The sequence below is a fragment of the Cetorhinus maximus genome, chromosome 4 (assembly GCF_964194155.1).
Source record: "Cetorhinus maximus chromosome 4, sCetMax3.hap1.1, whole genome shotgun sequence".
In the NCBI taxonomy this organism is placed as follows: domain Eukaryota; kingdom Metazoa; phylum Chordata; class Chondrichthyes; order Lamniformes; family Cetorhinidae; genus Cetorhinus; species Cetorhinus maximus.
The window spans coordinates 124,196,046-124,223,526 of record NC_135882.1 but is presented as its reverse complement, the minus strand read 5'-3'; the positions used below and the strand labels follow the sequence as shown (position 1 = coordinate 124,223,526).

The 27,481-nt window shown below is 39.6% G+C and overlaps 1 protein-coding gene across 9 annotated transcripts in view; it reads left to right on the top strand.

The window, feature by feature from the left end:
* runx1t1 (RUNX1 partner transcriptional co-repressor 1) overlaps window positions 1–27,481 on the top strand; it is an 87,740-nt gene that overhangs the window by 15,925 nt on the left and 44,334 nt on the right. For 7 of the 9 annotated variants that reach the window (XM_078540737.1, XM_078540734.1, XM_078540739.1 and 4 more), the window contains exons 2-3: window positions 15,164–15,301; window positions 16,095–16,336. In XM_078540737.1, coding sequence (XP_078396863.1) covers window positions 15,187–15,301; window positions 16,095–16,336 — 357 coding nt within the window. In that variant the 5' untranslated portion in view covers window positions 15,164–15,186. Of the gene's footprint in view, window positions 1–5,321; window positions 6,951–8,174; window positions 8,317–15,163; window positions 15,302–16,094; window positions 16,337–27,481 lie in introns of those variants that run through there. The other 2 variants (XM_078540738.1, XM_078540735.1) reach the window with 2 other exon arrangements.

Sequence of the window (27,481 nt, the reverse complement as noted above, 5' to 3'; positions counted from 1 at the left end):
AACTGCAGCAACTCACCAAACCTCCTTTGACAGCATCTTTCAAACCTGCAACTTCTACCAACAGAACAAGGGCATCAGGCTCATGGGAACACCACCACCTGCAACTTCCCCTCCATGTCACACACCTGACTTGGAAATATGTCACCCTTCCTTCCCTTTGACTAGGTCAAAGTCATGGAACTCCCTCCCTAACAGCAGTGTTGATAGACCTACACCATAGGGACCTCACTGCCCTTAGGCCCCCTATAAATACCAATACAATCACGGAGAACACCAATAAATACTGAAAAACTGTTGGAGAGCCCTTCTAAATAATGGCACACTCCCCAGTGACACCATATTAATTCTAACACTCCCCGGGAAACCCCTATAAATGCTGTCACACTTCCCGGAGGCCTCCTATAACTAAAAAAAATAAGGACCACAGCATCCCAAGAAGTGTACCCACCACCACCTTTTTCAGGGAATAGGGATGGACAACAAATGTTGGACTTGCCAGTGATTCCAGATCCCATGAACAATAGGGAAAAAAAAAACTCTTTATCCATGGTTGTCCATTAATGTAGACCTTGCACCAAATTATTAACATATGGTAATCAGGGTGAATGGCCCATGCCTGTAACAAGCTGACGTGAGGTCGACTACTTCTCTGCAGTACAGTTCTGAGACCTTTACAAAAGTATCAATGGAATTTATTGCAGTTCTGAGCTAGTTCGATGGGCCTTACAGAATATAATGGCGAAATACTTTGTGTAGCTTAGGAACTTCAGCAAATCCCTCCCATCCCTTTGACAAAGGAAGACTCCTTTCCCTTCCACCGTCCACTTACTCGAACTTCCTGGTTTCTTGCAAGGAGCAGAGTCCTGATGGTAACAAGTTCTGTCCCAAGGCCACAGATTCTAGCTCCCAATGAACCGTGCGCACTCTGCCTCTCAACCCTTATAATTTTGGGGCCATGTTCTTCAATGCCTCCGTTAATATAATTATCAGCAAGACAAATTAGAAGAATTTTTCCAATGTTAATTGGTTGGTGTCTTCAGTGCTGCATATTTTGACATTAATTTGGAATGGGGAAAAGTAGAAGGGCTGAGTCTGAACATACTGAATGCAAACTAGATTTTATGTTGTTTTAGAATCAATCTTAACTGTGACATTGCCTATAGTTTTCAACAGTGAAACGTTTTGTTGGGAAGGAAGATTTGATCATATCAGAGATATGACCATAAGTGGGCTTTGTTACATAATCTGTCAAACCTATTTTAATCTGTGATGGGGGAGGAGATAGAGAGAAAAATCAATACCATACATTCCATTGCTTTGGGGTTACTCATTTGTACTATTTTTATTCAGTGGCCTTTAGTAAATTTGCACAAGCTGTTCTACAGCCCAGAGGAACTGCAGTATTAGAAGCTCCTTTGGATTTTTAACCCTGTATTAGGTACTATTTACTTTTACCATATCCACACCGGACTTCACTCTGAATAATTGTATGTTGAATGAAATGTTTTGAAATGGAGGTATCTACTTCATCATATACAGGCATTGGTTAGTATTCAGGATATTGAAATGTAGATGTTTCTGGTATTAGTTGAGTCTTTCAGAGAAGAATAACAAGGCTGTTTAGATATACACAATGGTAGAGTAATAGAAGGGTCACAGCACAGAACGAAGCCAAAAGGCTCATCATGTCCAAGCTGGCTCTGACCAGAGCAGTTCAACTAGTCCCACACCCCTGCCTTTCCCCCTTAGTCCTACTAATTAAGCCATATCATTGAAAACCAGGTCTTTTTTGACTTTTAAAACTCTATATTAAAAGGTAACTTAAGTGCTTTAATCCTATATCTTGATGCTTCTATCTTCAGAGTTGTTTTAAAGCTGTGGTTCTTATTATTGTCTGTTCCTTCATTGACACCCTGAACAAATCGATTCTGCTTTACTTCTCTGTTCTATCCGTGGCACCTCTCTCACCCTCCCCAAGGCCCTTTCCCTCCTTGCTACAGAAAAAAAATTCAGTATGTTTTAAATTACCAAATACTGGTAGAGATGTTTGATAATGTTGCTAACCTCCCCATAAGGCATATCTTCCAAGCCCTCTCCCATGTCCATTTTGACTGTACCAACAGAAGCCAAGCCTACAGTGCCCAACATTTTGACATGGTATTAATGTTTTATTGTGGGTCACGGCATAGTGTGAGGCTTTTTTAAATTTGAGGACCATGCTAGTTGTACAGGAACAGTATTTCAAATCCAGCTATCTGAAAACCAAACGTTTTTTCAAGCTGCCACGAATGAATTTTTATTATTGTTAGATGAGTAAAATAATTTACTGGCTTGTTGGGCTAGGTGCTGCATTGGTGCGGAGGCCCACCAACTAGTTATCGGCTTCACTGGCAGTCTTTCCCTGTGCTCTGAGTGTTCCGATCGACCCTTGACTCGACCCAAACTGCCTGACCCAAAAACCGGCATGATTTGAAATTGGGCACGGGCCCGGCCCTGAGGTTGCTGGCTTTGACACACTGTACCTGTAGAAGTCGAATACTTTCAATTTGAAAAATTTACCATGACTCTATGCTTATATCATGCATTCACGCTTTCTTCATAAAGGCTGGGAAAACTTTAGAAAGCTTATCGCATGAATTTGATTTATGACTGTTTTGAATGAAAGAATATTGTTTCTTAAAGCAGGATGTTTTCCTAACCAGATGGCTTTAAGACATTCTGTGTCACTATTGTGTCTACTTTCAGACATATCCAAATAGGTGCTGTAGAAGGATGGGTTTCGTCTTTTGCTTGGAGAGTAATGTTAACATTTTCAGCTTAAAATATAAGAATGAAAAAATATATATATATATTTTAATTCTCATATTTTAAGCTGAAAATGTTAACATTGTTCTCCAAGCAAAAGATGAAACCCATCCTTCTACAGCACCTATTTGGATATGTCTGAAAGTAGACACAATAGTGACACAGAGAAGTGTCTGTATATACAAATACACAGCAGACAACTACATTTGTGGTTTTTACAAAACTATAATGTATGGGTGGTTCAGAGAAAAACCATACTTTTTTTTTGTTGATGCTCCAACAAGTTCTAGCGGAAGCAGATCTGAGTTTCTGTGGAGCCGTAGCATGGGTCAGACCCATACACAACATTCCTGCTTCCGTGTTTAACAACCTGAGGAGCAAAACATCCAGTAACAAGTGTGTGAAAATTCTGTATCTTGGGCCACAGTTTGTTGCTCTGACATCCTGCAGGCCAGTCCTGTCCGTTCACAAACGTCAGGGCTGGTTCCTGACAGCATGCTATCTCTGCCTGGCCTGGGTTCCTTTCATTCAGGATTCATTGTGTGGAAGAGGGTTTGGTCAGGAATTCGGGTTCCTGCCAGTAATGCTCTCTCCCAGCCCCTTCAGCACTGACCGATGCCTGTTGTCATGGACAAAGGAATTGGCTCTTTGCTCCCTCTGTTCCTCCTTGCATCCAGGATTGGAATTTACACTGTTTCTACCATTTATGATAACCTATAAAGAAAACCGTATAAAACTATTGCTATATATGTTTTCTTATCAACTAACATGTTGTAGATGCTGAATCTAAATAACATGTTTTTTTTACATGAAAAAAATGGACAGGAATAAGAAAAAGTGCACATGGTTGCATTTGCATTGTCAGTTTATCTGAATTTGGATTTTATTATATATTTTTATTTATCTTCATGCTGTATGAAAGGAATAAAAGCATCTTCAACTTAAATTGGAACCATAAAGTAAAAGCTGTGGCTACCTGTAAAAAGCAAAGGTTTTACACATATGAGGAGATAATGAGCCTCCTAGTCATTTTTTTGAAAACCATAATATCTATAGACCCCTGAACAGCTGATGCCACACAATTTGCCTGTTGTGCTGTATTACCAGCTCCATCTAGTGGTTTTATCTTTCTGCTATTCGATTGATTGGGTGGCCTCTTCAGCATTTCTTGTGAAATGCTTTGCTAAAATTTGTTATTGAGCTTAAAACACCATTGTAATCATTTCTTTTCTACCGTATTTGAAGGTTTTCGGCAACCAACGTATGATTATACATTTTCAATCTATTTGAACGGTTAATTGATTCTTGTTGATGCTCTGTTCCTTAACATTTTGTGAGGTGGACTTTTGGTAAATCCTTAATTGTTAGAAGAGAAAGCATTAGGAAAGTAAGGGTATTAGAGGAAAAAATGCCTTGTAACCAAAACTATGCAAGTGATCAACAACATTTTTAGTCTGGTGCAGACAACCACAGAAAATTGAATTTAGTCTGCCACTAATAGATCAACAGAATGAGGGCAGACCTTGAAATTTTGCCTAAAGTGTGGTGTGGGGGTAACTTTCCAGAGAAAGTAGTCCAGATGGCAACCAACACACTGCAGCCCTATGTTTTTTTTTGTCTCTAGTGCAGAGGAGGGAAAGTCCAGTGAAGCATAAACTATCACCCTTGCATTTCAACAGAGCTAACTCAGTCAGATAATAAAGTGGGGGGGTTGGTGGGGGAAGCTGGTGATTAAGCTTGTAGAGAAACACTTCAGCTGTGGTACTGTAGAAGCACAGGAAACTGAACAACACTGTTGGCCTGGTTATGAAGAAGCATAAGAGTTGTCCCTCCCTCACAGATTTCACATGGGTGGGTCAGCCTTGCCAGCAGGAGGCTTTAAGAAAACACTAATAGCTTCCAGCTGTGTGGAAAATCAGACTCTTTAGAGTCAAAAATGGGAGATTTGAATTTCAAAGCATGCTAATGCCTTCATTTCTGTTCACTACCATTTGGCCATAAAAGATTATTTTCCAATATGTCAACCCAATTGATGGCCAGTGGTCCGAGAATGAAAGGGAAACAAGCAAGCAGGGAAATTTGTACATTGGTGAATCCGCCCTCCAAGCTGGTGTGACATTTTGTAGAAAGACCTACCATGAGATGAGGGGATCTTAATAACCATTCATCAATTGATCATTGGCTGATCATTGACTGCTATGTTATTCAGTTTATCAAGTCTTGCACAAAAGTCAGAAAAGGCTTCATTCAACTTTGTTAAAGCAAACTCTTAGAGTAAAATGCTTTATTTGAATTCATTTTGCCTTTTTATTATTATTCTCTTTCCTCTTTTGTTAATGCAGCCTAACTTAAATGAGTCCTTTTATTTGGTAGTTTGAATATATGAAACTATTAATTCCTTTAAAGCCCAATGGGAAGCAGGAGCAGATGGGGTAGAAAACTATTTGGTTGCTTTCAATTTGTGTCAATGAGGTTTCAGTTCTTTAGAATTAACTCACTTAATACCTACTGTGTGAAGTCATGAATTCACAGTGTATCAGATGCATGTTGGCAATTATTGGCCAAATTGTAGTTAGCCAAAGTTGTGCTGTCCTGTGGAAAAGTCTTGATACAGCTAGTGCTGTTTTTACTGAACTGTGATCTTGTGAAATGCATTTTAGGGTTTCTTGCTCTCTCTAGATAAGCAGTTTTAGTGTTTTTAATTTCTTAGTTATTTAATATTGTGTGTTCGTCTCATTTTCCATCTAAAGATTTTGCTTCTTACTTTTATAGTTATTTACCAACCTAAAATCTGAATTAAAAGCTAGTTCTTTTAATGCTTTTAATAATTCCTGGTTAACTCAAATGTGAATTTTATTTGTTTCTATTATTTAATTGGCAGATGAAATCATTACTTGCAATACTTTTCTCAACCAGTGGCAATATGTTTTAGATTAGGATAGCCAATACTATGATCACTATTTGAAATTAAATCAATGTTAAAATGTTTTTTTCAAAAACAAAAAATACATTAATGGTTTAAAATGGAATCCACTATTTATGCTAAAAATTCACCTTTGTAATCCTTTGGCATTGTCTTGTATTCAATGTTTCGAGTCTGAGGACCTGGGTTGATCCTGTCACTATTTAAGATTGTTGCTCCAGTTTGTGGGTGCCAGCAAATTATTCTTGCAATTCAGACAGCAGACGATTTTTCTTCTATTAATATCAAGAGTAGTTAAAGTGCAGTGAATCACATTGATTGCAAATCACAGCCGCTTGGGTTAAACCAAACTGGGTGATGCTGCCACATGTGTGGCACCTTTTCTGTAATTAAATAACCTAAAGATAAAGGCCTGATGCAGCTGACGGTTACAGAAAACACTGGAGGAGTATCTGATGCACAAGCATCCTTGTCTTGTCATTCCTTTCACTGATAGACCACTAGGTGAGAATCCCTAAGGAATTGGTTCATGTTAATGTGGATCAATTTGAAGCCGCAATTACTGTTGTGAGGCTATGGTCCTGGCACTTAGAAGAGCTGTTTCAAGAAGAAAGACAAAAAAAGAATGAAATTGCTTGTTGTCTAAAATGCATGTCTGTGGTATAATCCTTTGATAGCTGGTGTATGTTGTAGAAGAGCTGACAATTATTGCTGTTCATAACCCTTTGAGGTGCTCCTGACAACACTGGATTTTTTTCTTAAAGAGCTGCATTACATTAGGAAACAGCTTATTGGCTGCAGCACTGCTGTGAGTGTTTGTTAACTGACATCAGTTGTCAGAGAGCCATGGATTGATCCATATGTGAACAGAGCATATTCATAGCTCTCAAAAAAGGTCAGTTTTTCCTGTGTTCCCACATGGATTTCATCAGCGGTTTAAGGCGGCTACAGGGAAAAAATGCATTTGCATTGACAGAGGCTGATTGCTGGGGGATCTGCATTCAGACACATGTGAATCATATGCTGTAAGGAAAGCAGAAGGAATGCTACAAGCAGCGTAGTGGAAGGATTGCAAAGAGTGGGGACAAACAAATCAAAGAAGGAAAGGTTTACATTTCCATTTTTGTAAGGAGCGACACAGCTTATCCGAGGACTTCTCAACAATATATCCCGGTGCCTGACGTCTTCCTTGCCCTCCCCTGCGTTGGAGCTAGTGAGAAAGGTACAGTAAAAGAAGTCAGATGAGGGTCTCGAGCAGAGATAATTTGTGCATACATCCATGTCATTGTTCTGCCTGAAGAGATTGGGCTTGGTTCAAGGCCACATGTGCTCCTGTCATCATTCACATTTCTGCTCCAAGTACAATTCGGAGTGTCAGCTCTCCATCTGTCTCTGCCTGGCAAAAGCACGCACCCAGTTTCCTGCCTCTAGGTAGGGTGCCGCAGCAAGCCTTATGGCTGTCTGTTTTTTTTTCTGATCATTCCAGAGCAAGAGATAGTGGGTCTGCTGACTCCAGCTTTGCATTATTTTTTAAAGAGGGTAGAGGTGTATAGCTTATTCAGTAATGCCAGGTGAGTCTTGCAGAGGTGGCCTGTTCACCAATCATATTTAATATTGAGAGGATATTTTATTTTAGTTTCTGTCAACCTAGAAGTGAAATTATAACCATTTATTGACTTGATGATAAGGTCTTGTTTTGTGTGCAACGTGTCACATTTTATTAGTCATACAGTGTGTGATAAATGTTAAGCCATGAGACTGATAGTGTTCTATTATCTTAAGATAAAATATGTATCAAGAGAGACTAAAAGTACACAGCTGGCTGTTTGCAGATTATTTGGTTATAAATCCAGAAGTGGTTGCAGTTTAAAGGAGAGTCCACTTTGCAGATGGTGTTTTGAAATTGTATCTGCTTGCTTGTACTGCTGTGTGTAGGTATTGCCAGTTGTTGAAGAAGATTTTTCTTAGGGGAGTTGTTGTGTGGTCTTAGTCAACCAACAGGGCAGTTTTGCCCATTTTACAGAGCTATTGAATCCTACATTACATCTGTACCATTAATTAGTGTATTTTGTTCATTTTTAACACATCTTTGTTAATAGATTTCAGGCTGCAGTTATACACCTGAGTACGTTCTTCTGCATTGTATTGTTTTCCTGGTGATATGTTAAAGCTAGTGTGCTGTACTCTACTGTCAGCCTTTATAATGTGGTGCATAATCTGCAAGTAACAGATGTGTGCAACCACAAGCATGTGCAGGACTTAATCTACTTGAGCATATTTGACACTTGGCTATTTTTCTTGACACCCATCTGTACTATAGTCTGTTAGGATGGTCTTCACAATCTGCCCCTAGTGTTTTAGTTGCTTTCCTTTTTCACTGAGAATGGGATTTGTACATTGATAACTTTAAAAAATAAACACGGTAATTGGGATCATAAACTCTAGCTCTAGTTAATTTGAAAACCTCTTGTAACTACTCTAAATGTTCGCTAAAGCTAAGATGAGCAAGGCAATTTTGCAACTCTCTGTTCAGCTCAGGAACTTCTTTCAACTCTAATGTGGACATATCGGGAACCTTTTCAAAATAGGTTTGATTGTAACTGTGTGTTTTCCTTGTTGTTTTTGAAAATCACACAACTTTTAATAATAAACCTGCACGCTTGATGCCGTAGGTTGACAGCAAACTAGCCATAAACATCCCAGAATGTTCTTTTTCCATATTTTGCTGCTAAAATCTCTCGCTAACGTTATCATCAGTGGTGCAGCATATAAAAAGTTAAATGTTGAGGTATAAAAGCACGAGAAAACTGTTTTGACAAAGGTAACTGCAGTGAATAATCTAACATTTTATTAAAAATGTTAAAAATCCACACTCCCTGCATTAACATAGGCAAGGCTTTCATCTGGCCTTGTTGTCCTATTATGTTTGTGTTTCTGCCAACACTTTAAATGCAAGATAAATATAACATTTTGTTGGTGGAAACAAGTGTTTGTGTGTACCTCTGTCTTTGGGAGTCATATTACTTTATTTAAATTGTTTGTGTGTAAATACTTGCATATTGGTATGTATTTCAGTATAAGATGTACTCAAGTATGGATTTAGATATGGTTTGCCCATAAATGTGCAAGCAGTAAACTGTGTTCTGTCAGGCCATTGTGTATGTAGGAAAGTGTTTGAGTGAGAGGCTACTACAGTGTACAATTTCACAAAGCAAATCTTGTGAACCCTGTACAGTACTTCCAAAGAACAGATGCAGGCTTATAAATACAGCACCATTAATGCATCTGGCATTGCTCAGGGTCATTTCCGTGAAAGACCATCAGTGATCATGGTCATTGTAGTACAAAATGATACTGTTCTGTTAGAAATGGCCTGGCATTAGGTCAGACCACCCTCTTAACTTCTGCTGTCCAGATGTGGCCACAGCTCTTTTTCTTTACATTTCAAAAATTGGTTCTGTTTTCAGAATCTGGTTCTACTTAGGACATCTCCATCCTGGGGCGCATTTCATAAATTGTCCACATATTTTTCTTAGCAGAGAACTTAACTGGCTGTAATTTTTAACACATGGCTATGTCATGTGATATTTTCAAAACACTTGCAGACAGCACTGAGCAAGTCCCAGTAGAAATAAACAGCCATTCTGCCGCCAGTCTTTTTTTTAATAAGTACAGAAGACTTACCTGCATTTTATTTGTAGAAGAAACTTTATTTTAACACACATTTCTGTGGCACAGTTTGAAATACAATAAATTGCTTATTTTCAAAGTATCTTGGATTTTCAATTAAATTCAGTGAAGACTTTTTAAAGTCTGTGCACACATTTAAAGTTATAAGGAAATTAAAGTACTTATTGTGTTTGACCATTATCAATAAGCAGCAGATCATGCTTTGTTCTGTAAGGTGTCCAATCTGTTTTCTGGAGGGCATGTCAGATTGTTCAGTATTTCTGAAAGATGACAGAAGCCCATATTCTTTTCTTGCTCTTATTTCTGTAAAAATGCTTTCACATAAGATTAGTTATGGTTCAATCTGATAGTTTAGAGGTTGTCTCAAGTTCTCGCTAATGATTTAAGGATTGATTTGTCTGCTTTTTCTTAAAAAATAAAGTGCTTGAATAATACCAGTCACCCCGAAACACAAACTAAAACATTAGCCATTTGTTTATAGCAGGCTGACTAATCTAATGAACCAAATGATTTTCATATTATGGGTCTGGAGACCTCATATGCTGTGGCAGCTTTGTTGCAGCAGCATCCTGAAGAGTCGTCTGCCACAGAGTCATGCGGGTCACATATGGCTTCTCTAGACAAGCAGCATCCTACTATGGGCAAAGAGCATTCAATGTGAAATATTTAGTTTTGAAGAATCTAAGGAAGTGGCTTGATAAATTTAGAAATTAGGAATGCTTTTTATAACCTGCACAACATCACCATTTAAGGATTAAATTTGTGTTTTGTTTACTTTTACTGCAAAAAAATCCGAAGCATGCATTTTTTGATTTTTGTCTAAATATTGCCTTGTGGCTTCATACATTTTCATTTTATGTTAGTGTTTTAATCCTGGTCTTAACTTTCTGTAGATATTCCAGAATAGGCACAGAAATTCACTGAAGACTGCTTAAGACTGCTATTCAAAGGTTAATGTACTATATATTGCTTCTGTGCTGCAAAAATTCAGCTTGATTAATGCAAAGTGCAGTGCAACAAACAAATAGGGAATATATATCTGCACTGTAATGGCGTCCCCTTCTAAATTAATTTTAAAACGGGACAGAGAACTCTATAAAAGATTGGAGGCTTTTGCTTCATGTTTCCAAAATACGGTTAGCAGAATAGTCTTAGGAAAAGAATGCTGCCACCATTTTTTTTGGATTTAAATTAAAAGGCCTTTGACCTTGTCTTTAAAACAATGTCTGAGCAAGCTTTTGTGCTACACCAATTGGTAGCTCTCCCGCAGGCACTGTGCAGATAGCCTGCTGCAGTCCCATAGTCTTCACCTTATTTAATATAATGGAATAAAACTACTTTTGGAACCACCTGGTACAGATGAGGCAACCCGGGGGATGTGTACTTCAGGGATTGAGGACCGAATGCTAAGAAATGTGAAAAATCTAAGGGGACAACTGGGGGATTGCAGAAAAAAACAGTACAGGGACACTAATACATCTTCCTGACAAGCAGAGGTTTGATGGGACATGTACTGCACACTGTTCCATCTGGTGCTTATGATTGCATGGCATATTAGCGTGCTGCAAGTTCATAATGTATTCAAGGCGAGAAATCATCCCCTGCATACCAAGTGAGCTCTCCTTCCCAAGACTGCCTTTGAATCTTGATGATCGTGTCTTGCATGTTCCACCTGTGTTCTACAGGACAAGATTTTTTTAACACACCACAAGAGACGTGCACCCCATGCATCTGCTGCAGTGGTGGATCTGCTTATTTATGTAAACACACAAGTTGGATTGTAATCAAACTTACCAGTGCCTTATTAGAATCGTAAACCAATTCTCCTATCCAACCTCTAATTACAGAGATAATTACTATCAAACAGCATGAGTTAAGGGGTTGGGTCACAAGTGCAGACATATTCAGCATTGGTTACAGAATCATCATCCCAGGCTTTTTGGCTCACAGCAAGATTTTCACTACACTCCCAGGCATTCATACTGAAGAGACCCCAAACTACTACAGTGCATGGGATTTGGGCATGACATAACACATTGGCTTTAAATTTCAGCATAAGTTTCATTTGCTATTGAGGACATTTCCAATTATCTCCCTTGGTTGGTGATAACATTTCTAAACATTAACCTTCATTACAGTATGCTGCCTTTGTAATTAAGATGTACTGTTGCTTTGCTAAAGCAGGCTACTCGCCTGTTAAATTCAGAGAAATATGTAGGAGTGAGTGTGGGTAATCTGAAATATTTCAGTAAACGTTTGCAAGATTCCTTGAATGTTTCAACCTATCACACACAAACTAAGTATCTACTTTTGGAGATACAATGCACACATCATGCATTTGAACACTGTATAATCCCTGGAAACCAGATCCACCAAGCCAGCTTCTTGCATGAAAGAGCACGTTGTTTAAAACAGACAGAATAATTAATATAAACTGCGTGTAGTGAAGTAATTCCATTCGCTTTATATGGCATCATACATTGAGGATTTTCACATATTGGAGGCTGTTAGATGAGGAATTTGGCAGTAATTTTCAGACTGCTTCCATTTAAACAATTAAAAACTTGCAAGCTTGATTTACCTTTTTCTGTCTTTTAATTGGCTTTTAACCTATTTAGACTCAGAGTCATAAGCGCTATCATCTCAGATGGAAAGGATTTCACGTTATTGTCCGCAAACTTTTGTTTCCATTCAGGCTTTAACGTACAGTTTTAATTTGAAAATAATAGGCATAACAGGTTAACTCTTTTAAAAAAAAATATACTGCACTTTCACTTCTAATAAGTGTTTCATTTTCTAGAGGGAAAGAGGGAGGTTAAATTAACGTTCCCATGATTATGCTTTTAAATTCAGTATTTCTAGAAAATTTTAAGCTGAAAAGGTTATTTTGTACACCTAAACTGTAGCTTTGAGTAAAAGAATCATCATTCAGAATGATTGTGCTATCCAGAACAAATGGAATGGATTTACAAATACTCAAACCATATTTTCTGAGTTTACGTCAAGTCACTAACTTTACTAGAGGCTTGCTTTTTTTTTTGGATATGGATTAGGACTGGCCCATTACTTCAACATTATCTCCATCATGAATTGATTGCGCTAAACAGCACTGAATGAGTTGCAGATGGTGGCATTACATTTAATTTGGAGGACCTCTCGGCTCTGGCTCCATCTGATCCAGGCAGGTTGGCTGTGCATGAAACCTTCTGGCTGACACCAAACTGTCAGCACAGTAGAAGCATGTGTCTGCCGGGTTGGGGAGGCAGTTTTAATCCTCAGCAGAGCTGTGCTGCAGATGGAGATGCTTGGGTGACTATTTTGGATAGCTTTCAAGATTTCATAAGGAAGTTCTGTATTAGGACTAATTGTGTGTGCTAAAGTGTGGAGATACACAGAAGTAACATGATTTCAGATTTATAATTACAGTTTATGCTTCACTACTTGTAGAATGCTGTGATATTTAAGCATGAGGGATATGAGCCTCCTTGTATAAGTAACAGATTAATTCCACAGGCTTCTCTCCCATGTGTTTTGGAGCTGGTTATCTGGACAGTCTTTTTTAACAGTACAGCATGAGTGTTAGCAGAATGGAAACCAGATGGGCTAGCAGTTCCCACTGTTATCTCCCAACCAGCCCTGGCAAGCTCACTGCCCCAGCATGTCAAGAATATTTTCCTTTTATTAGGAGAGCCTGAATTCACTGCTCTCTCTCTCTCTCTCTCCAGTAACATGTGGTTGTTAGTCTTGGGCTTCGGAACTATAAAATATTTATTCCATATGATTCTGATCGCTGGAGGTACTGAGGTGAATAGACAGGGTGCACTGTTGAGCAGTAAGGCTGGAAAATACCATCACACTGGCAATATTGTTGGGTGTCAAATATGAATTTAGTCATGGTCTTTTGAACATAGCAAAATCTGTAAGTATTAACTGGCATTAAGAACAAAACCTAGTGGATAAAGAAGTGACAAATATTGAGGGAACCATTTTTTTTTGTTTCAAGATCCTAAGCTGATAAAGCTGTGGTAGCAAAAAGAAATGAAAAATTTTGGAAGAAGTAAACCTTTGGATAAATTTTGATATTACAATCCTATGTGCTTTCATAAAGTTAATGTGGATTTTTTAAAAAGCATTTTCAGTTAAAATTGTAATAAAAGTAGCCTAATGTCTTAGCCTTTACATTACTAATTTGAATATTTGTGCCAATAGCCCTATTTTTAAACTTTGCTTAGCTTCCAGTAATGCAGTAAAGTATGTGACCAATGAATTGCCGAAATAAACGTAAATCAAATAACGTTTCACAGTAATTATACAATGCACAGGCATTTCCTATTTAATTTTAATTAGCTATGTGCTGTCCTACAAGACATTAAGAGGCATTAAATTTCATACAAACTATTTATGTTTAAAGTAATGTGGGTATGTGTTATATGTTGTAATGATGGATATTACAGATCAGAAATAATATTGTAAATAAAATGCAGAGTGCAACGGGCCCTAATCATAGCCCCAGTCTTTACTTTGACCCGTTTAAAACTAAGATCTTGGCTGGTCTCCATTCTTTCCACAATTGGGTTCTATCTATCCAGTTTTCCTGCTCGGGTAGAGTAGAACGACTGCTTTAGTTCTGGAAAGCCTAGATTAGAGCAAGAAGGAAAAAAGGATGCAAAGAAAGAAAATAACAGGGGATGTGAAATGTGGGGGAATTATTGGTGAAGAAAAGGTGAAATATGTAATTACACGAGGGAAGGAAAAGAAAAGCTAGGAAATGAACAATGTATTTAATTTGCTCCAAGAATTTCTAGGGCTCATCTTGATTAAAATCTTAACTTGGTCCTTCAAGTATTCAAGCAGTAACAAGGTATTTAAAAACTTTCTTTTTTAACTGTTTCACATTTATAGATTTCTATCAACATGCAAAAATTGAAATATGATATTCAACTTAGGGAACAGATTAAAAAATAGTCTACCACATTGAAACTGTTTATGGAAATAAAGTGCAGGGATTAATTATGACTTGTTGTTAAGTAGCTCTGATTAAATAAGGTACATATTCATCTGCAGTAAATTACTGAACATAGCCTACTGAAAGCTGCGTTACTATCAGAATCAACCTCACATTCAGCAATTGTCTTTCATTTTCATTTAATAAAATATTTGGAACTGGCTTTGCATTTTATATTAACATGATTTTGAAACTATAATACTCCCTTCTTGGTGCTCATGAGCCATGAGTTTCCAGATTGCTTCTTATACAGTTAGTTAACACATGCACCTTCTGTGCCAAAACAAAACTGGCAGGCATCAGGTGTTGTCTCGGAGATATTGTGTATTTGGTTCAGATTGTGCCAGTGTCTTACCTGTGCATCAGGCTTTTCTACCCCGTTTATCATCAGGGTCTTCATTACATTACTTTTTCTCCCCTTTATTTTTGCTAATATTTGAGTATTTAACTAGAAGATACTGTTGAAATAAAATTTGGTTCATGCTTGGTACTAAGGAAGCCTCTTTATGTCTTTGAGCCAAGAACAAAATGACAATCTCTCCACATTACTAATGAGGTGACACCATCTGCAACATGCCTCGTTACAATTGTTTTGATCAGGGAATGATTAAAAGATGAAATTTCTGTTTTTGGCCACTAGAATTGCCTTTTTGGAATAGAATGATATATTTAACAGTTTCTTGAGCAACTGTTGCCCAGTGGAAGAACAGAATAACACAAATCCTCTTTTGCCCTGACAGATCGCACTGAGAAGCGCTCCACGATGCCAGACTCTCCTGCAGATGTAAAAACACAATCCAGGTTGACGCCTCCAACAATGCCACCTCCTCCAACCAATCAAGGAGCACCTCGAACTAGCTCATTCACACCAACAACATGTAATTGGAAATATTGTAGTTTAAGTTATGTTTCCATGTGTTTATCTATTTTAGTCTTGATTATTACAATTCCCTTTTTGCTTTGCAAAAAAGTTACAGAAATTATTGTACAGTGTAGGGAGAGGGGAGGAAGAGAAAGTCAGAGAGGAACTACCTTCTGATATTAGTGTGGATTGTGAGTACACCAAGGTGTAAGGTAACTAGACTGTGCTGTACTATTAAGTTAAGTAGCCTCTCTGGGGCTTCTGATGTAATGATATTCTAAGTTTATCTGAACAGCAAAAACTCTTTTGAATTAAATTCTGTTGCAGTTTTGGGGTTAAATTTATTTATTTTAATCCCTGTAATGCTTTAACCCTGACGGTCTCACTGGAGCTCTTCTGGCAGGTGCTTAGATAAATATAACCTTCGTACTTGGCCTAGTATTGGATCTGTACACCTGTTTTACTTTAGACTGACAATGCTATTTTCAGATGTTTCCATGCTGAATGTGTCCTCCCAGTAAAAGCAAAGTAGAATTCAGCCTGTGCTTACTCAGTTGTGGGTAGCACATGTGAGAAGTAGAATTCTTGCTCTGGAACTTTTTTGCTGTAGACTTAACTAAGACATGCTACAGAGCACACAGTTGTTGCTGGCCTGTTTAACCTATGGTAGAAGAAATCTTCACTGTCATTGTTTGCAAGGTTATTGCTTTTAAAGCCTGGTCTCTTTGTATCTGTTGTTACTATTGAGTGGAGCAGTCTATTCTCAACAGGCACAGGCCTAACATTTATTTTTATTCCTCTTGTTACAGTAACAAATGGTAGCAGTCACTCACCAACTGCATTGAATGGGGCACCGTCTCCTCCAAACGGCTTCAGTAATGGAACCTCTTCTTCTTCCGCTTCCTCACTGGCGAATCAGCAGCTGCCACCAGCCTGCGGTGCTCGACAACTTAGCAAGCTGAAGAGATTTCTAACGACCTTGCAACAATTTGGCAATGACATATCACCAGAAATTGGGGAGAGAGTGCGAACCTTGGTGCTTGGGTTAGTGGTAAGTAGGGAGTACAAGCTCTTTTTCAAGCTCTTTACCACGCACTGCATAGTATGTAGAGGTTTGTATATAAGAAGTCAGCTCTCCTGGTTACGGCGTTTGCAGTGGCATCTAACTCTTGCAAAGCTGCCCTGATGTTTTGAACAAGTTGTGTGCGATTCAGAATCATTCCTGCATCAAAAACACAAGGCTCTAACTCTCCTGCTCAGTATCAAAATGGGTACAGTGAATGGGAGAACGCATACCTCAGGGTGCAAGTGACATTAGACTGTCTACACCACACCACAAGCTGTTTTATTTATAGACAGCACTGTAATGATCAGACTGAGAGACTCGGGGACGGATTTTCTCGGAGCCTTCATCACTCTGCAGACCTTTTAAAAATGGTGGGCAGGACCCAGATGGGGAAGTCCTGCCCCCGTTCCTGATGGATCCAATTTTTGCTGGGCAGGGCATGATTCAAGCGGGGGAGAAACCCGAGCTCAATCAGCAGGGCAATTTGAACTTAGTGCTGAGTTCAAAAATATCCCATTTTGACTGTTCCCAGGGCCTTAACCCACAGTGTGGGAGCTACAAATTGATGGAGTAGACATAAATGTTCTTGAGGTGTGGATAAGGTCTGTTTTAAGTATCATGATCTCAAGTTTTATTAAATCCCCTGCTCTTTAAACTTGAGAAAAAACCAACTGGCTTAAGCTGTCAGTGAAATTTGTAAAAAGTCAGCGTGACTGCTTTGATTGACAGGCCATCAGGTGTGGGTTAGGAAGAAAAACCTGACCAGCTGTTCCAAAGTTGAGATTCTTGTTGACATTTCTCAAGGGTTGTTATGTCATTGTGAAAGCTTGACTGAGTTTCAAAACCTATAGTTATCTTAGCAAGGGGTTCTGAGTTCACAGTTTGATCGTTTAAAGCGGCTGTTAAAGGATTAGATGCCTTTGAAGCTACTGAATAGAAAGATGTTTGTTTTTATAACAGATTACCTACTTGAGATTTAAAAGCTTTGAATGGATTTCATGAATAAAAGCTTTCACACTATCATGTGCGTATGAGTGAGAGCTATATTAGATTGTTACAAGTTTATTTTTTTCACATCCACGTGGCTCCTGAGTTCTGTCCATGGTGAATACTGGGTGAGTGGCTATGGAGATGGCATTGGGGTTATGAGGTGGCATGGGAGTGGGTGGGGGACATGAGTTAGCATGGTGCTAGCATCGGCAGGGTTATAAGGGGGCATGGGTGGGTGAGGGGGAGTGAGGGCTGAGGGTTAGAGGCCCTAATAGCTTCTAAAACAACTGGGACAAAAGTTCCAGAGAACTGAGGCAGGCTTTCTAAGCAACCCACCACCCATGACCGCCTACTGCCCCCTTCCTGGGTTGGTGGGCCCGACTTTATCCTGCACCTTGACTCCCCGGAGCGACAATTGGGTCTGTTGGGGCCCTTTAAGTCGAGGCGATTCTACCAAGTCAGGAAATTTCATCTCAATAGCGAAAATCCAGCCCTAAAAATCAAATGGTCTCGAACCGTGTCCATTTTTTTGAATATTATTACTTCATGTGATGCGGAGTAACTGATCACAGTGCATGATTATGATTTTCTTTATTTACCCCCTCCCCCGATAGATAGCTGGACTGAAATAGATGGTGCAAAATGGGTGATAATGAATTAGCAGGCTATTTTGCACTCAGCTGGAGAATAAAAATTGGCCTGGGTATAAAATGAGTTGCTCATTTACAAGATCCGTTTCAGCCCCAGTGACACACGCTTGTATATATTTTTTGGATCACTGTTTCCTTCTGGTACTACAATTAAGTGGATATTTTTCTCATTCCATATTGGGTGTTGCGTTATTTACTGTGACAGTCATCAAAAGTCAGGCTGATCCTACTTTCTGACAATCACACAAGAACATTTCCAATGGTGATCAGCTACTCGTGATCAGTATTGTGAATAAGGAGAAACTGTTTCCACTGGCATTGGGTCAGTAAGGACACAGACTTAAGATAACTGGCGAAAGAAGCAAAGGGGAAATTAGGAGAATTTTTTAAGCAGTGAGTTGTATGATCTCGAATGCATTACCTGAAAAGATGGTGGAATCAGATTAATTAGTAACTTTCAAAAGGGAATTGGATATATACTTGGAAAAAAATAGTGCTATGGGGAAAGAGCAGGCTAGTAGGACTAAACTGATAACTCTTTCAGAGAGCAGGCACGATGGGCTGAATGGCTTCATCCTGTGTTGTATGATTCTGTAATCATTTGTAGGGACTTGAGGTGACTGACTCATTTTCTTTCTCCTCAGTCTGAGGAGTTGGAAGCCAAAGTGCTCCTATTGTGATGAGTTAATTTGCTGCGGACTAAGGCTTACTGTGCTTTATGCACTGTGCTATTGGGCTAGCTTTCATAATTTCTTTTTTGGAAGAGTGTTATTGCTATGGGCATGCTTTTTAAAAGTGTTTTTATGCGGGGGCGTGGGGGGTGGGTGATGGTGAGCAGTCTGCCTCCCCCCATATGATACAACCCATGAAGTGAAATTAATTCAAACAGTTAATTTATAACTGACTGAGATTGGGAGGTGCTGTTATGTGTCTATTTAAAAAAAAATCTACAGAAGTAGCAGACAGGTTTAGTTTAATTTTACATATTTTCATGAGTGCCAAAAGCATTGTTACCTTGAGTATTCCTTGAAAGTTATATTTATGGTCTTTAATGCCCCACTAATAAAAGTTACTTTGGAAATAATTTTTTTCTTCACTGCAGCACTGTGAAGAGGAAAAGAAAAGTGAAAGCTCACAATTTCGCACCATCCTCCTGCCCCTTTTTGCATCCCACCAGGATTTCTTGGGCATTCCCCAAAGTTCATAACTGGGGTTGTGTATGGAGCAGGTGTTTCCAACCTCCCACTTTAGTTTCCATTTGACACTTTATAAAATCTGTAGAAAAGGTCTGCTTTGGAGCTCCTGAAGAGTCTCTGTGAATTGGGCAGTTCTTAAAATCTTTGTCCAGCGGGTTGTGGGAAGGGAGAGAGGGAGAGAGAACATTGCCAGCCTAAAGACTTCAGGATTTTGCACCCTGGCAACAGTTCAGAAGGACACACGACAGCAACCAGGAGTGCACCTGTGCTCTGAATTTTTTCCCCACATGTTTTGATGGGCTTGTATTTGTCAGTTTGGGCGGAGGAGAATCAGTCTGGGTGGAGATGAGAAATAGCACGAGAAATAAGTCGCTGGTCGGATTAGTTTATAGAGCATCTAACAATAACTACACTGTGCGTCAATAACAATAACTGTATATCAAAAAATATTGGGTGCTTGTAAGAAAGTAACTGTAAAAATCATGAATGATTTTAATCTTCATATAGATTGGATGGATCAAATTAACAAAGATTGCCCTGGGGATGACTTCATAGAGTGTTTCTTAGAATAATGCAGTCTGAACCAACCATGGAACCATATATTTTATATCTGGTAATGTGTAATGAGACAAGATTAATTCATGACCTTAAAATAAAGATCCTTTAGGCAAGAGTGATAATAACATGATAGAATTTCTCATTCATTTTGAGGTTGAGAAACATGGGTCTGAAATTAGTGCCTTCAACTTAAATAAAGGCAATTACAAATGTATGAAGACAGAGTTTACTACACTAGACTGGGAAAATAGGTTGAATGCTAAGACTGTAGATAAGCAGTACATATGAACATATGAAATAGGAGTGTAAGTAGGCCATTCGGCCCCTCGAGCCTGCTCCCCCATTCATTAAGGTCATAGCTGATTTGTTTGCGTTTCGAATTCCACGTTCCCATCTCCCCCGATAACCTTTGATTCCCTTGCTTAACAAGAATCTATCTACCTCCGCCTTAAAAATATTCAATGACCCCGACTCCACCGCCTTCTGATGCAGAGTTCCAAACTCTCATACAACCCTCAGAGAGAAAATTTCTCCTCATCTCTGTCCTAAAAGGGTGATGCCTAATTTTAAAACAGTGCCCCCTAGTTCTGAACTCACCCACAAGAAGAAACATCCTTTGTATGTTCATTTTGTCAATACCATTCCATAAGACCATAAGACATAGGAGCAGAAATTAGGCCATTCGGCCCATCGAGTCTGCTCCGCCATTCAATCATGGCTGATAACTTTCTCAACCCCATTCTCCCGCCTTCTCCCCATAACCTTTGATCCCCTTACCAATCAAGAACCTATCTATCTCGGTCTTAAATACACTCAATGACCTGGCCTCCACAACCTTCTGTGGCAATGAATTCCATAGATTCACCACTTTCTGGCTAAAGAAGTTTCTCCTCATCTCTGTTCTAAAATATCTTCCCTTTACTCTGAGGCTGTGCCCTCGGGTCCTAGTCTCTCCTACTATTGGAAACATCTTCCCCACGTCCACTCTATCCAGGCCTTTCAGTATTCTGTAAGTTTCAATCAGATCCCCCCTCATCCTTCTAAACTCCATCGAGTATAGACCCAGAGTCCTCAAACGTTCCTCATTCAGGATCTTATATACTTCAATCAAGTCACTCTTCTAAACTCCAATGGACACAAGCTCAGTCTGTCTAGCCTTTCCTCATCATTCAACCTGCTCATTCCAGGTATTAATCTAGTAAACTTCCTCTGAACCGCCTCCAACGCATTTACACCCTTCCTTAAATAAGGAGACCAAAACTGCACACGATATTCGAGATGTGGTCTTGCCAAGTCCCTGTACGACTGAAGCATAACATCCTTACTTCTATAAAAATAGCTGGAAAAACTCAGCAGGTCTGACAGCATCTGCGGAGAGGAACACAGTTGACGTTTCGAGTCCATATGACTCTTCATCAGAACAATCAGAATTAGCTATCGTGCTTTCACTTCCCTCATCTAAGTCATTGATATAAATTGTAAAAAGTTGAGGCCCCAGCATAGATCCCTGCGGGACTCCGCTCGTCACATCCTGCCACTCAGAAAAAGACCAATTTATGCTTAATCTCTGTTTTCTGCTAGCCAGCCAGTCTTCTATCCATGTTAACATGTTACCCCCTACACCATGAGCTTTTATTTTCTGCAATAACCTTTGATGTGGCACCTTATCTGAAAATCCAAGTACAGTACGTCTACAGGCTCCCCTTTATTCACAGCGCATGTTACTCCTTCGAAGAACCCCGATAAACTGGTTAAATGTGTTTTCCCTTTCACAAAACCATGCTGACTCTTCCCGATTACCATGAGTTTTTCTAAATGCCCAGCTATAACTTCCTTAATAATCGATTCTAACACCTTCCTTGCAACAGACGGCAAGCTAACTGGCCCATAGTTCCCTGTTTTTTGCCTCCCTCCCTCCCTTCTTGAATATATTTGCTACTTTCCAGCCTGATGGAATCTTTCCAGAATCTGGGGAATTTTGGAAAATTAACACCAATCCACCTACTACCTCATTAGCCACCTCTTTTAAGACCCTAGGATGAAGTTCATCAGGACTTGGAGACTTGTCAGCCCGCAGCTCCATCAGTTTGCTTAGTACCGCTTCCCTAATAGTTGTATTTTCACAAAGTTCCTCTCCCTTCTACCTCCTGATTTACAGCTATTACAGAGAAGTATTTTGTATCCTCTACAGTGAAGACATAAGCAAAATATTTGTTCATTTCATCCACCATTTCCTTATCTAGTATTAACTACCCATTGTCACTCTCTAGAGGAACAACAACTCACTTTACTTACTCTTTTACTTTTTAAATATCTGTAGAAATACTTGCTATTCCTTCTTACATTTCTAGCTAGCTTCCTCTCGTACTCTAATTTATTTCTCCTGATTAACCTTTTAGCCATACTCTGCTATTCTTTATATTTTGACCAATCAATCGACCTGCCACTCAGCTTTGCACAGTTATATGCTTTTTCCTTAAGTTTGATGCTTTCTTTAACTTCTTTCGTGAACCACGGACATTGGGCCCACCCTTTAGAATGTTTCTTTATAGTAGGTATGTACTTATTCGGAATATTCTGAAATATCTCCTTAAATATCTGCCACTGCTTCTCTATTGATCTATCGCTACCTAGTGTCCCAGTTCACTTCGGCTAGCTCAGCATTCGTGCCTAGAGAGTTGCCCGTATTTAAGTTTAAGATACTAGTCTTAGACTCACTCTTCTCCTTTTCAAACTGGATGTAAAATTCAATCGTATTGTGGTCACTGCTACCTAAGGGTGCCTTCGCTCTGAGGTCATTGATTAACCCTGTCACTTTACACAATACCAAGTTGAGTATAACCTGCTCTCTGGTTGGTTCCAGAATGTGCTGCTCAAAGAAACTATCTCGAAAGCATTCTATGAACTCCTCATCCAGGTCACTACTGCCAGTCTGATTTTTCCAGTTTATATATGGATTAAAATCACCCGTGATTATTGCCGTCCCTTTATCACAAGCGGCAAATACTTCTTCTTATATACTTTGTCCTAAATTGTGGTTACTGTTGAGGGGGTATGTAGACTACTCCCGCTAGTGACGACTTCCTCCTGCTGTACCTCATCTCCACCCAAACTGATTTTACATCCTGATTTCCAAACTAAGGTGGCAGACAATTAAAGAGATATTTGAAAATTCACAACCAAAGTTACATTTAATTGAGAAAGACTATGAGAAGGATGCATTATCAGTAGCTAAACGAGGAAGTCAAGAAAGTTATCAAGTTGAAAGAAAAGGTGTACAATACTGTGAAGGTTAATGGTAGTTCAGTTAATTGAGAGAATTTTAAAAAGAAACAAAGTATGACCAAAAAGGTAATAAAGAGGAAGAAATTAGAATATGAGGCAAAAAGGAGGGCGGAATTTAGAACAATCACTATCAATAGTGGAAAAAGTACTAGGTAAACCAATGGTACTAAAGTCTGACAAGTCTCTTGGACCTGATGCCTGCATCCTAGGATCTTTAAGTGGCAACAGAGATAGTGGAAGCATTGTTTATTATCTTCCAAAATTATCTAGTTTCTGGAAAGGTCACAGCAGAGTGGAAAATCGCAAATGTAACACCATTATTCAGGAAGGGAGAGAGAGACAAAACATGAAACTGTGAGCCAATCAATACAACATTAGGAAAATGCTGGAATCCATTATTAAGGAAGTAATAGCAGAACATTTAGAAAATCATGATGCAATCAAGCAGAGTTAGCATGGTATTATGAAAGGGAAATCACGTTTGACAAATTTATTAGCAACAGGGAACCAGTAGATATAGTGTATTTAGATTTCCAAAAGGCATTGGATAAGGTGCTACACAAAATAATAACTTATGGGCCGAATTTTCATTTCAGTGGGCGGGCGGCACCCGACCCGCTCGAGAATGAAATGACGCGCGTTGGCGTCAGGCAAGCATCCCAACGTCAATGTGCAGTCGCGTGATAGTTTGATCGGCGGGCGAGTGCGGTAATCGGCAGCACGCCAGCCGACAATTAAAAGGCCTGTTAAGGCCATTAAAGGATCAATTTAATCAAATTTTTCGCTGCCTGTCCAACGTTACGGTTGGCAGGCAGGCGAAAAGGCCAAGCAGCCTTTGCATTTTTTTGGAAACATCATCCATGGGCAGGATGAGGTTTCCAACATCAAATAAAAATAAAATAAAATGTTTTAAATTTCACTTATAAAACATGTCCCTACTCATGTGACAGTCACATGAGGGGACATGTTTTATAACATTTCTCACATCTTTATTTTCTTTTGTTTGAAAACTCTTCATCTCCCTGAGGCACCTCTGTGCCCCACCCACCCCACCCCGCCTTCACAGGCTGCGCTGAGCGCTGCCGCTCGCGTTTCACACTAGGCAGGTCTTAATTGGCCCACCAGTGTGAAATCGCCTTCCGGCCTCGATCACGGGTGACAGTCAGCTTCCCGACCGCCCCTGCCCACCCCGCCAAGCCCGCCCAGCCAGGGTTAAATTCTGCCATGGTGTTGAGGGTGATATATTAGCATGGATAGAGGATTGGCTAATTAAAAGGGAATGCGCTGCCTGAGAGGGTGGTGGAGGCAGGTTGCCTCACATCCTTTAAAAAGTACCTGGATGAGCACTTGGTACGTCATAACATTCAAGGCTATGGGCCAAGTGCTGGTAAATGGGATTAGGTAGGTCAGGTGTTTCTCACGTGTCGGTGCAGACTCAGTGGGCCGAAGGGCCTCTTCTGCACTGTGAGATTCTGTGAATGGAGAATCGAGATTAATGGGTCATTTATAGGTTGGAAAACTATAATCAGTGAGGTCCCACCAATGCCAATGCTGGAGCCTCAACTATTTACAATCTTTGTGTCTTGGATAAGGAACCTAGTGTATTGTAGCCAAATTTGCCAATGATACAAAAATGGGTAGTAAAGCAAATTGTGCAGAGGATGCAAAGAGCCTGTGAAGGGATAAAGATAGGTTGAGTGTGTGAGAAAAAGATAGCTGGTGGTGTAAAAAGTGGGAAAATGTGAAGTTGCCCACTTTGACAGGAAGAATAGAAAAGCAGAATATTATTTAAATGGAGAGAATTGCAGGATGCTGCAGTACAGAGGGATCTGGGTGAACACGGATCACAAAAAGTTAGCATAAAGGTACAGCAACTAATTAGGAAGGTAAATGCTATGTTTAAACTTTATTACAAGGGGGATGGAGTATAAAAGTAAGAAGTCATGCTACAACTGTACAGGGCATTGGTGAGACCATACCTGGAGTACTGTTTGCAGTTTTGGACTCCTTACTTAAGGAGGGATATACTTGCATTGGAAGCAGTTCAAAAAAGATTCACTATGCTGATCCCTGGGATGAAAGGATTGTCTTATGAGGAAAGATTGAACAGGTTAGGCCTATACTCATTGGAGTTGAGAAGAATGAGAAGTGATCTTATCAAAATACACAAAATTCTGTGGGGGTTTGACAGGGTAGATGTTGAGGAGATGTTACCCCTTATGGGGAAATTTAGAACAATGGGTACAGTTGCAAAATAAGGGGTCTCCTATTTTAAGACTGAGATGAGGAAGAATTTCTTTGGTGTGCCATTAATCTTTGAAATTCTCTATCACAGAGTGTAGTTGAGGCTGGGTCATTGAATATATTCAAGTCGGAGTTAGACAGATAGATCTATTAGGGAGCCAAGGGTTATGCTGGATAGGCAGGAAAGTGGAGTTAAAGCCTTAATCAGACCAGCCATGATCTTATCAAATAGCGGAGCAGGCCTGCCCCTGCTCCTATTTCTTACGTTCTTATCTTCTTATGTTCTTATAAAGCACCTGGGCTGGAAAATGTTTGTACTTGTAACTTCATAGGCACAGCACACCTGAGTTGTTCTAAAGGTGTCTGGTGCTGAACTAGTGTCTAGAGGAAAATTGACCCTAGTAAGCGACAATAAAATGGTGCATGTAACATGGTCTGAATTAAATGCAAGCCTTTGGGTTCTGCAGGCCTTCCACATCACAACATCTTAGCTTTCTGAATTCTTGGAGAATCCACTAAATTACTGATTGGATGTTAACTTAATAATTCCCTTGTGGTTGCTTTTCTTCGTTGAAAAAAAATGATACTGGAATGGAAATAGAATTTGCAAGAACATTTCAGTATTTTAATCAATAGCAGAAAGATCAAACTGAAGATTTTGATGTTTTGCTCTGAACCCTTTTCATTGTACTGAAGTTTAACCGGGGGCAGTGGTGGTGGGGTGGTACAGTGGCGCAATGGGTAGCGCTGCTGCCTCAGAGCTCCAGGGACCCAGGTTCAATCCTGACCTCTGGGTCTGTGTAGAGTTTGCACGTTCTCCCTGTGTCTGTATGGGTTTCCTCCGGCTGCTCCAGTTTCCCCTCCACCATCCAAGGACATGCTGGTTAGGTGGATTAGCTACAGTAAATTATCCCTCAATGTGAGTGTCTATGTGAGTGTGCGTCCTGTGATGGACCGGCATCCCGTCCTGGGTGTACCCCGCCAAGCGCCCATTGCCTGTTGGGTTAGGCTCTGACTCCCCACGACCCTGAATTGGATGAAGCAGTTCTGGAGAAGTGAGTGAGTGAGAGTGAAATTTGAGGATTTTGGCAGAAAGTCTTTCCCCTTTCTGAGGAGTTGAGGAAGAAAACAAGCAATTAGTCTCCGATCTGTATCAGTATTGCCCTATAACTGGCGTTGATGCATTCTTCTGTTTTTCCAACTCTATGGATAGGCAACTTGCTCCCTCTTGAGGCTTTACCCTGAAATATTTGCCCAGAATTCTTCTGAGCAGCTCCTGCTCAGCTGCCATAATTTCACCAGAAGCTGCTCCAAAACCCTATTTACTGGCAAAGTTATGACCATAGAGTGGAAGCAGATTCTCTACATTATTTTTATTTACTGAAAATACAGCATTTGTGATTAGAGGGGAATAGACATGTTGAACTATGCTGAGGAGGAAGCACAAGAATGATGACTTCTGAAGCTGTAAGATCTGGATATTTGTTAAGCCTCAAAGCTGATCCAAGTTATATGGGCCTATGTTCAAGGCTAGTTAAGTTGTAAGGGAGTATAACTATAACCAACACTAGATTATTGAGTAGCAAAGACTCTGGCTTACCAAGTGAGTAGCAGGAATTTGACACAGGCTCACTGCCTCTCTAAGAAGAGAGCATGGGTATATTCTCCAATGGAAAGCTAAGTGTATAGAATAAAAATACAGAACTTCAGTGGTTTAGTTGTAAATGCAACACCTGGTATAGGTACAGCACTAAATCATGTTGAGATCCTGGAAGGTTCTAGTCTAATGCTTCTGCAGATAATAGCTGATTTCTGGAGTACAGAGGGCGTAGCAATTAGCATCAATGACCCCAAGTTAAGTAGAGGGAAATTTATCAGGTTTATTTTTCCTAGTTGTTACTCATTGGCCCCTGCTCAGTATATGAACATATACAGATGTCAGGTGAGAACATAATTGAGCCCTATTATGATGGGCTTCCAAATTGAATAGTCAGTTAACAGTCACTGTTCAGGTTTTTACATAAGGAATAACTCATTGGGTGAGGTACCGCCAACAATGGGAAAGATGAATAAAGATTAAAAGCAAAGGGAAACATGTGAGACAAGGAAAACAAATGATTAATTCAGCATTCAATGATTAAACCACCAAAAATCATGAAACACCAAGAGATTCTAGCACTTAAAAACACAATAAATCCAACATAAGG